Consider the following 12245-nt stretch of genomic DNA (forward strand, 5'->3'; position numbering starts at 1 on the left):
CCCTCACACCAAAGGGTCTCGGGTTCGATTCCCAGTCGAGGGCATGACCTGGGTTGCAGGTTTAATCCCCAACCCTGGATCGATGTTTCTCTCTCTCTCTCTCTCTCTCTCTCCCCCCCTCCCCCTTGCCTCCTTCCTTCCTTCCTTTCCATTCTCTCTGAAAATCAATGGAAAAATATCCTTGAGTAAAGATTTTTTTAAAAAAATGCTTTTGTGAAGAGCTTTCTGGTTGCTTTCCTGTTTTAAATGCATGTTTGAGAGTGTTTGGGGGTGGAGATACTGATATGGTTATTGCTTTGCGCTACAAATGAGTCTCAGATTCTGTGGCAACATTTGTTACCGTAGTCTGTGAATTGTCATTATTGTATTTTTGAGAGTTAAATCTTTTTTCTATATTATATGGATCTACTATGTAAATATATTAAAAGCTATTGAAACATAAGGAAGATTAAGATAGTTGCCCAAGACTTCATGTTGAAATACTTGGCAGGCAGGCAGTGATTTGCAATGTATAGCATTTTATAATATAAAATTATAGCTGTACTTGCCTGTCTTATCCTCCTTGTATACAACCCAATTTTAAGAAATAAACAATGATTCATGGAATCTCCTATGGCAATCCCTCCTAGATTATATATACAGTAGGCATTACCCACTCCCTTTGAATTTGAAAATTCAGAATCTTTCCTTTACCATATTTCATACCTATGTTTCCTTAGGAAGTAGACCATAATATTTTCTTTAGGATTTCATCATTCAGATACAGTAGTCTTTTAATTAAATATTAAATGCTAATACCATTTTTTGTATTGTTCTAAAACCAATTACATTACATTTAAAAATACTATTGGGCCATTTATTTTATTTTATAATGTTTAATATTTGGTTAATGCTGAATATTACTTTCAAGTGTTCCTGTATTCGTTTTGTATTTAATTTTATGTTTAAACAAAGATACAATTTTCTTTAACATTTAGAAACACTTTGGATAAGAGAGAATGAATATTTCACAGCTCTTGACATATTATAGTCAGTGAATGACTATTGAATGAATAGAGTGGGTTTAGGACACAACAAAAAAGCTTATCTCAAGCAAGGCATGTTTCTTATTATTATATGCAAGATGCTACATTTTACCACTTCTTGCCTAATAGAAAATAAAAAAGATTCAAAGAGTGATGGTTGGATTTAAGTTGATAATGAACCATTGTTTTGTTTTGTATTCTTGTTTATTTTAGGTTTATTTTAAACAAATCCTGCCTGTTTTTCTTCTGTATTTCTGCTTTCTGGTGTTTTCCAATCACTAGATATTTCTAATGAGAAACAATATTTCTAGTGATTAAGACTAACAAAGTAGAGCTTTAAAAAATATGTAGTTTGGTGTAGAGTAAAATGGAAGAAAAGTTAACTTAAAAAAAATTCATTCACTGTGTTTTTATTTTGATTGTTATAGGTTGGCTGTCTGGCTATTCATATAAAGAGCTGCAGACATTTTGTATCTCAGAGTATCCTTTCTTTTGATTTAAGAATCATGCTATGATCATACATTACTGTTTCAGTTATATATTTCTGCATTACAAGACACTCTAAGACTTAATGGCTTAAAATATTAACTATTTTATAATTAATCACTGTCTATGCATTCAATTGGTAGTACTTCTGCTTCATTATCACTGCAGTCATTTGGCAGTTTAGAAAAGCTGGAATATCTAAAATGGCTCATTTATGTGTCTGGTGCTTTAGTGAGAAGGCCTGGAAGACTGGACTCAGCTGGGATGCTGAAATGGTTGGACCTTTCTCTCTTTCTATGTAATCCCAGGGCCTTGTCTTTTATTATTTCTTTCTGAATTTATTTTTATTTAAAAAATATATTACATTAAAATATTTTTTATCTTCATTACTGAAGTTTTTGGTATCCCCTTAAATTTTGCACCCTGACTAGTGAGTGCCCCTCTGTCCCTATTTTGTCCCAGCCTGATCATGTCCATTGCATGTTAAAATAGCCACTGGTCCAGGTGAGATTCAAGAGCAGAGGAAAATAAATGTCCCTCTTAGATGTAGAGAGTGACAGAAGATTTTCAGCCATCTGTAACCCACCTCAATAACCATATAAGTTAAAGGAAAAAATATGTATCTTCTCGTAATATTTATTACTAATTTATTTCTAAGTAATAACTGTGCTTCTCTTAAACATTGTTTAAAGGATTTATTTATCGTGATACCTTTAAATAAGCTAAATACATATTATTAGATTTATCAGGGCATAAACCCAGTCTCATTATAAAGACTTAGTGTTTCTTTTTTATATAAGTGAATTAGTGAAGAGAGTTCTGTATAAAGAGATTTTTGAAGGTAATTAGTTAAATCATAAAAACAAAATTGTTTTAATGTGTGGAGTGCTATGAAAGATAAAAATGCAGGCCAGTATAGTATAAGTGAAGTATATAGTGAAGTGAGTTAGAGTAGAATTCTGCTTAAAATAAAAAATAAAAATTACTCTCAAATAACATATTTTTCAATTTCTATATAATTATGCTTTAAAATTTTTCACTATATATTATAAATGTTTATTCACCTTAAAATATAGAAAAAATTTCAAAGGAATTATAATGGAAATGTAAGGATAAAAATATGAGAATTTATCTAAGAATCAACTTTTTCCTACTTATATTGTACCTAAGATTGATGGGCAAAAATACTATTTTAAAGGACTTTTTTATTGTTTAATGTGCTCTACAATTACCTCTTTATTTATTTCATTGATTTTTAAGTTTTGGTCTGAACTGTTTGATGGATTAATTTTATAATGTGTTATTGTTTAATTACAACAAAATTTGCTTCCTAAATATCTATGTGTTTTCAGTCAACTTACAGCATTACAATAATTTGTACATTCGCATCTCTATAAACAACATTGTGAAATGTACAAAAATGTGTAGCTTGCTACCCCAAAACACACTATATCACAGTAATGAAAAGAAATCTATAATTAAGTTTGATGAAGTGAAGTATTTTTCTGTACAGGTAATGTAAAGTTCTCTTCTAGATATAAGAATGCATTTGTTTTAAATGCTGCATTAATTATATCTTTTTGGGGGGGTAGGAAAGAAACAAAAACAGTACCTCTAAAAAATAGAATACTATAAAATGCACAATCTTAGTGGTTTTTTTCCCCTGAGACCTTACTGTCTGTGGTTTATCACACATGCATTTTTCTCTGTCATGCTCTTCCCCTCCCATCTATCATTTCCCACCCTGTTTCAGTCAGTTTGGGCTGCTGTAACACAGTACTGTAGACTGGGGGTCTTAAACTACAAAAGTTTATTTCTTACCTTTTTGGAGAATGGGAAGGTCAAGATCAAGGTGCTGGCAGACCCATTGTTCCATGAGAGCCTGCTTCCTGGTTTGCCATTGGCTATCTTTTTTAAATTTTTTTTTTCCTTTATTGATTTTAGAGAGAGGAAGTGAAAGGGAGAGAGAGACAGAAACATCGATGAGAGAGAATATCGATTGGCCGCCTCCCGCATGCCCCCCACTGGGGGTCAGGCCCACAATCTGGGCATATGTCCTGGCTGGGAATCAAACCGGTGACCTCTTGATGCATGGGTTGATGCTCAACCACTAAGCCACACCACCTGGACGGCCATCTTCTTATTGTTATAGTGATACGGCAGAGAGTAGAGAGAGGTCATCCTTTTTTGTGTCTCTTCTTATAAGAGTACTTAATCCAATTCATGAGGGCTTTACCTTCATGACCTAATTACATCCCAACCACTCCACATACAAATACCACTTTGTTGGGGATTTAGAATTCAATATATGATTTTTGAGGGGACACAACCTTTCAGTTCATAGCACACCATTTTTTTTCTTGTTTCTCCTTTACCTCTCTCCTTTCTTCTTATAAAATCTCTCCCAATTATTTTTGCATGAATTAATCTCTTTAGTTTTTAATAATTTAATAATTTAATAATTCCTCCCCAAAATATACACTCTCATTAGCATCAACAAAATGAAAACACAACCTACAAAATGGGAGAAATATTTGTAAACCATATATCCAATAGGTTAATAGGTTAATATCCAAACATATGTGAATATATAAACTCATACAATTTAATAGAAAATCCAATTAAAAATGGCAGAAAATCTGAATAGACATTCTTCCAGAGAAGACAACCAAATGGCCAACAGGTATATGAAAAGGTACTCACCATCAGTAATCATTGGGAATGAAAATCAAAACCACAGTAAGATATCACCTCACACCTGTTAAAATGGTTTAGATCTGAAAGACAAGATGTAGAGGATGTAGAGAAAAGGAAACCCCTGTGCACAATTGGTAAAAAAGTAAATTGGTTTAGCCACTATGGAAGACAGGATGGAGGTTCCTCACAAAATTAAAAGTAGAATTACCAGACGATCCAGTAATTCTACTTGTGGGTATTCAAGGAAAACAAAATCACTATCTTGAAAAGATATCTGCACCCCTGTGTTCGCTGCAGCATTATTTACAATAGCCAATATATGGGGGGAAAACTAAGTATCCATCCAAGGATAAATAATTTTTTTTTTAATTCATGAAATATTATTCAGTCATGAAAAAGAAAGAAATCCTGCCATTTGCAACAACATGGATGGACCTTGAGGCATCATGCTAAGTGAAATAAGTCAGACAGAGAAAGGCAAATACTACATGATCTCACATAAATGTGGAATCTAAAAAACAACCTAACCCTAAATTATGTATACAGAGAACAGATTGGTCATTGCCACAGGTGGAGTTTGGGGAGTGGGTGAAATGGGTAAAGGTGATCAAAAGGAACAAGCTTCCAGTTATAAATATGTTCTGGGTATCTAATGTACAACATGGTGACAATGATTAATAATACTGTATTGTATTGTTAGAGAGTAGATCTTAAAAGTCCTCATCACAAGAAAAAAATTGTAACTGTATGGTGATGGATGTTAACTTACTGTGATAATTATTTTTCAATATATACAAATATCAAATCATTATATTATACACCTAAAAGTAATATGTTGGATGTCGATCATATCTTAATTTTTTAAAAAACTACTTAGAATCTTGGGGTGGGGATGCATGAGATTTTTTTTCTAACTATCTAGACCTAGAGTATGGATTTTAAAGGTGACATATAATGGTATTATATTACAGATTGTAAAGTTCCAAGTTGAGACAGTGGTATACATTTTATCAAAAAGTTAAAGAAAAAAGACTGAAAAGGGGGCCATGTATTCTTTTCTCTTGTGCTTCTTTATTATTTTTCATAGATCACTTTCCAGAAGTATTTAATTAATTAGCTACTTGTCCATTTGTTATCTTTTCACATCAGAATATAAATTTATACATATGGGGCCTCTATCTCGTCCACTGGTATATACCCAGTTGTTTGCCAGAAGGAAGAGGGCAGGGAGTGAATAATTGGGTGAAATCCCCACCCTTTACAGTAGAAAATCAACAGGCAATGTCCAAAAAAAGAAAGAAAGAAAAAAAAAAGACTGAAAAGGATATTGGATGTCTTTTGGTATTGGATGTCTGGATTACCTAGATTGCTTGGATTGGATATTGTATATTAAATACCTTTAATATTGTAGCTTCAGTAGAGTGTTGAGGCTAAACTTCTGTATAGAGTTAGGAGGGAGAAGGTAGCCCTGGATGGTGTGGCTCAGTTGGTTGGAGCGTCCTCCCATATACCAAAAGGTTACAGGTTTCATTCCCAGTCAGGTCACATACCTAGGTTGCATGTTCGATCCCCGGTCAGAGTTCTTGAGGGAGGAAACCAATCAATGTTCTCTCTTGTTAATCTCTCTCTCTCTCTCTCCTTTTTCCCCTCTCTCTAAAATCAATAAGCATATCCTTAGGTGAGGATTTAAAAAAAAGAATGTAGGCATGGGTGTTTCAAAAAGACTATACTTGACATTAGACATAAGATTCTGATTTTTGTTGACATTAAGGTATATAATTATAATCATGAGATTGAAAATTATAAGACTAATAACATGAAAACTAATTATTAGATATGTACATAATATAGTTTATGGATGTATTTATTCAGAAATTATATCTGAAATTTAAACTGAAAATTTAATGCTTCTTTTTTTTAAATTTATTTTTGGTGTTGTTTTTAATCCTCATCTAAGGATATTTTTTCCATTGATTTCTAGATAGAGTGGAAGGAGGGAGAAAGGAAGAGAGAGAGAGAGAAACATCGATGTGAGAGGGACACATTGATTTGTTGCCTCCTGCAGGACCCCGACAGGGTCAGGGGATGGAACCTGCAACCCAGGTAAGCACCTTTGACCAAGAATTTAACCCTCTCCCCTTTGGTCTGCAGGCTGTTGCTCCAACTGCTGAGTCCAACTGGCCAGAGCTAATGCTTCTTTTTATATGTGTTTTCTATCAAGGTTCCCAGACGTCAAGATGATGTGCGGAATGATATTTACTTGGATCTAATGCAATATGACAATAAAGAAAACCAAAATCTCTTGTTAGGGCGTGTTCATGTACACCTTTATGAAGTAATTCAGGTATGTATTAAAATCATTTTTTAATTTTGGTATAACATTGTCCAGTTGGTGTTTATTGTTAAGATTTATCTATACCTTGCCCTGGCCAGTTTGGCTCAGCGGTTGGAGCGTCGACCTTCGGTACAGAGAGACCTGGGTTTGGTTCCCGCTAAGCCACGTTCCTTGGTTGCAGTTTGTCCCCGGCCCTGGTTGGTAGTGTGGGTGGCAGCCACTCGATGTGTCCCTTTCACATTGATGTTTCTCTTTCTCTCTCTCTCTCTCTCTCTCTCTCTCTCTCTCTCTTCCTCTCTCTCCCCCCCCCACTCTATCTGTACAAAAAAGGAAAAATGTCCTCAGGTGAGGATGAAAAATAAATAAATAAATAAAAATAAAAAATAAAAATAAAAAAAGATTTGGTTTATAACAGCATAATGTTTTTGAAAATTTATTTTCTGAAAGGGCAGTGATACAACCTGAAAGATTAAGCATGTTTTATTAGGCATCCGAAATGTTTTAAAACAAGACTCCAGCCACAAACTCTATCTCTTAGTTGGCAGCATAAATTTCAGTTTTTTATTGGTGTTAATTCTCACCTGAGGATATTTTTTCATTGATTTTTAGATAGAGTGGGAGGGAGAGAGGGAGGGAGAGAGAAACATCGATATGAGAGAGACACACCGATTAGTTGCCTCCTGCATGATCCCAAAACCTGCAAGTCAGGTACATATGTGCCCTTGACCAGGAACCAAACCTGCAACACTTTGGTATGAGATTCTAACTATTGAGCCAAACAAGCCAGTTCTTTTATCCTTAGCTGAGCTGCTTGCCATCTGCCCTGTGCATGTGTTGTTTAGGGGTCAGCCAAAGTTTTGGGAAGAGTTTATACACAGTTTTTTAAAAATTCTTCCCTGAGGACATTTTTTCATGGACTTTTTTTTAGATAGAGTGGGAGAGAGAGAGAGAAAAAAACATTGATGTGAAAAAGACACATTGACTAGTTGCCTGCCGCAGGACATCGACCAGGGCCAGGGATCGAACTCACAACTGAGGTATGTGCCCTTGACTGGGAATCAAACCCACAACTCTGGTCTGTGGACCAATGTTCTAACCACTGAGCCAAACCAGCCAGGGCATATACAGATTTTGTGAGTCCTCTTTTGTTTTTTCCTTCCTAAGTGTGTTCCCTTTCCCATTACAAATTTTGAATAAAGGAAAATCCATGAATCCTCTTGATCTTCAGAGAGAGAGAGAGAGAGGAGAGAGAGAGAAAAAAATTATGGGAAGAAAAAGGTAACCTTTTTATTTTACAAATTCACCATTTCTGTAACTTTTTATAATGAGTAATGATTCAGTGAAGAGTTAGCAACGGTACTAAAAACATTAGGTAAAAGGTGCATGGGAATACGATATTTAGATGGTGCCACAGTAAGAGCCCAGAGATTAATTATTACAAAGGGGGAAATGTGCCTGTATAGTGAGAGATGTGGTGGTTACCACTTTAACCAAGAGCTTGAATGCAGCATAAGTAATTTTGGACAACTTAATACCTAAGGTGGTACAATATGACATACACAACCTATGAATTATTCTCATCATAAATGTTTAAGCCAAGTCTAACCAACCTGAATCTAGACCTAACTTTTAGGGCATAGGGAAAAAGTTAAATAATACCATGATGACATGATAAGATAAATACATAATGTGAGACATACCAGCTTTGCTTCTTTAAAAAGTTAATATCATTAAAAAGCAAAAATGGGACAACTGTTCTAGATTTTAAAAGATACAACTTTGATTGACTATAGGCTTGAAAAAGTTATAAAAGACATTCATGTGAAAATTAGGAAATTTTTAATATATATTGAATATTAGATAAAATTCTACAATTATTGTTAATGTTCTAAAGTATGATACGAATAAGGTTCTTTAGAAGGATATCCTTATTTTTACAGTGTGCAAGGTGACGTTTTAACACTTTGGAGTGAAGTGACATGATGGCTGCCACCTACGAGTGGCGCAGTAAACATGTGTGTACACACACAAATAAGGCAAGCAAGGCAAAATGTTAAAACAGTTTTAACAATTGTTCAATTAAACAAATGTTTGAACTTGTTTAATCTAGGGAAAGGGTATTTTGATACTTATTATTGTAGTCTTTTGACCGACCTGTATTTGAAAATTGTCACAACAAGAACTTAGGGGAAAGTCAGATAGCTTTTCAATGTATTAGCAAGAGGCATCAGGTGAAGAAGAGCATATTGACTACTGAATAAGAGGAAGAAACTGAGTAGTAATATCAAGGGTTGAAGAGGTTGGAGAGAAAAAGGTGCCCTCATTTACTGCTGGTGGGAATGTAAACTGGTACAGCCACTATGGAAAACAGCATAGAAGTTCCTAAAAAAATTAAGTTGTGACCCAGCAATCCTCCTTTTGCGTATTTGCCCGAACTTAAAAACGTTTATTCGCAAAGATATATATACCCCTATGTTCATTGCAACATTATTCACAGTAGCCAAGACATGGAGACAACCAAAGTGTCCTTCGATAGAAGATTGGATAAAGAAGATGTGGTACAAATATATAGTGGAATACTACTCAGCCATAAGAAAAGATGCAATACTGCCATTTAATACAACATGAACAGACCTTGAGAATATTGTGCTAAGTGAAATAAGTCAGTCAGAAAAAGCTAAGAACCATATGATTTCACTCATATGTAGGATATAAAACTGAATTCATAGACCCAGACAACATTATGGTAGTTAATAGAGGGAGGTTGGGGGGGAAGGTAGTAAAGGGTAAAAGGGACCAAATATATGGGGACAGAAGAAGATTTGATTGTGGGTGTGGGTGCACAAAGCATTATACAGATCATGTGTCATAGAAATGTACACTTGAAACCTGTATGATCTTATTAACCAGTGTCACCCCAATAAATTTAATTTAAAAAGTAAAATAAGAAGAAAGAGTAAGCAACTGAAGATCCTCAGAATAATTTGGAAAGAGGACTTTGGAAATGACTAAAATTCTTTCTATTTTATGGCAATTTAGGCATTTGAAAAATGTTACATTATTCATTAGTCACATTTTGTTGAATGAGCTAGGACATTTGGGCTATATATGTGCAAACTTTTCAGTTTTTATGAGAGTACATTTTTAAAATTGAAAATATCACCTACCATCCTATAATTCTAATACAGCATTTCATTGATCAGAATTTGCTTCCAATTATTTTTTATAAACATAAGCAGAAAAATAGAGAATATTAAAAGAACCAAATATAAATTCTAGAACTATAAAATTTATTATCTGAAATTAAAAAATTATTATTTATATTTAAAAAACTTTTCTTTCCTTATTGATTTGAGAGAGAGGAAGGGAGAAGGAGAGATAGAAACATTAATGTAAGAGAGAAACATCGATTGGCCACCTCCTGCATGCCCCCTACTGGGGATCAGGCCCTGACCAGGAATCAAACTGGCCACCTCATGGTGCATGGGTCGACGCTTAACCACTGAGCCACACCAGCTGGGCTGAAATAAAAAAATTATTTGATGGACTTTGCAGAATAGGGATGTCAGAGGAAAGACTATTTTTTTGCTCCCAATTTCTTTAAAATATATGACTAATTAAAACAAAAACTATAACATTGTCTTGTGGGGTTTATAATGTTTGTGGATGTAATGTATATGATAAGTATAACATAAAGGATAGTAAGAGGAGCTGGGGTTTAAAGGACCTATAAAATTGCAAGATTTTTATAATTTCCCCAGATTATAACATCTTTCAAAACTGTAGTACAATATCACGACCAAGATAGGATAGACCACTCCCATCTCTATAAGGTTTTCTCATGCTGCCCTTGTATATCTATACCCCTTTCTCTCCCACCCCCACCTCTCCCAACCCTTAGCAATCACGAATCTGTTCTTCATTTCTGCAATTTACTCATTTCAAGGATGTTATATAAATGGAATCATATAATACATAACCTTTTAGGATTTTTTTTCACTTAGCATACATAATTATCTGTAGAGTCATCCAGGTTGTTGCATGTGTTGAGTTTCTTTTTTGTTACTGAATATTGATCCATGTTGTGAATATATCACAGTTTGATTAACCATTTACCCACTAAAAGACATCTGGGTTGTTTCCAGTTTGGGGTTGTTATGACTAAAACTGCTATAAACATTCATGTACAGATTTTTGCATGAACATAGATATTCATTTCTCAGATAAATTTCTGGGTGGTAAGGTAGTTGCATGTATAATTTTAAAAGAAATTGCCAAACTCTTTTCCAGAGTGGCTGTGCCATTGTACATTCCCAGCATCATTATCAATACTGTTATTGTTCTTTATTTTAGCCATTCTGATAGGTGTGTGGTGGTATCTCATTGTGGCATTAATTTGTAGTTCCCTAATAGCTCATATGCTGAACATATTTTCGTGAGTATCTTTTAATTTATAGATTATTCCACTTTTACTGAAGTGTTTACCTAGGTACAACAAGATGTATAGGCTACTGCACAGGCTTTACCACAATAGTACAGTAAAAGGTCAGGGACAGTTTTATTTTCTAGGATGGTTCTACTCACATTTTATAAGCTGATCTGTATGTTTTCTAAGTTTGAGCTGTATCATTTGTTATTGGTGTCACATGCAGGGATAGATTAAAGACCCTTTGTTTTAGGTCTAGAACTACCAGCCAGAGTGGAAATCCTCATGCAGTCTGGCAAAATCTAGTGCTTGGATGAGGTGGAAGGGCCTGATGATCAGACCCAAACTACAGATCATATTTGGAAGCACAGCAGTTTTCCTGCTGGTATATGTGGAGAGCACACAAATGTATTGTTTATAATTACAATTAGTATCAATTGCTTTCTGAATGTACTTTGCCTGATTATGGAAGACAGACCTTGAACTGAATTAAACAAATCACATATTAGGTTTTGCATAGCTTTATAAAAAAAAATTGATCTGTAGCTTGAATCATTAATCCCTGGTTCCTTTCTATCCCTGATACATCTGGGGTTCCTTTGGGGTTCCTTTGAGGTTCTGGGAGAAACCAGAAACATCAGCTAGTTGCTAAGGCTTAGAGTCCAATTAAGGCATGTAAGTATATTGGAATGTATAACATTCCTATATTAATTATAAAAGGGAATATGATTGTTAATTTTGGGATAATTGTAGTACTACTTGTGTGTATTGGTTTGGCTGTATGATCCTTACCAGACAATCCTAAGACAAGCTAATAAATTCAACGGTTAGATAGATTGATAGACACTGTAATTATTTGAGAAAGGCAATAGAGGATTCAAAATTATGGAAGATTGTTAGAGTAATGCACCCTAAAGAATCATACCTTTCTGTACCCACGCCTTTGAGGAATCTACAGTTTTCCTCTCCCCACTAGGCTTAGCCACATAACTTACTTTGGGCAGAGCAGAGACAAATTCAGGACAGGGAGCTAGGTAGGTCATTGCCATTCATTGAAACTCACCAGAGGAGCTGAGTGCAGGCAAACCTAAAACGCAGTGAATTTTTATGAGATGCACATTCAGGATGAATATTTTAATTGGCTCCAATGAAGACACAGTTTGCAGATCTGAGTAGGACCTCCAGAAATAACTCAAAGACATTTATAATAGTTAAAAATATGACTAAAAGTTTACTTTTATATGAGGAAGGTGAATGAATAGATTGAGATCTTTGA

General features: G+C 34.6%; 1 protein-coding gene across 1 annotated transcript in view; it reads left to right on the top strand.

Annotated features, from left to right (window-relative positions):
• C2CD6 (C2 calcium dependent domain containing 6) overlaps window positions 1–12245 on the top strand; it is a 98035-nt gene that overhangs the window by 2420 nt on the left and 83370 nt on the right. The window contains 3 exon segments of the mRNA XM_036253332.1: window positions 1454–1505; window positions 2864–3024; window positions 6430–6552. Of these exon segments, the coding sequence (XP_036109225.1) occupies window positions 1454–1505; window positions 2864–3024; window positions 6430–6552 (336 nt within the window).

The sequence above is a fragment of the Molossus molossus genome, unplaced genomic scaffold (assembly GCF_014108415.1).
Source record: "Molossus molossus isolate mMolMol1 unplaced genomic scaffold, mMolMol1.p scaffold_m16_p_11, whole genome shotgun sequence".
Classification (NCBI taxonomy): domain Eukaryota; kingdom Metazoa; phylum Chordata; class Mammalia; order Chiroptera; family Molossidae; genus Molossus; species Molossus molossus.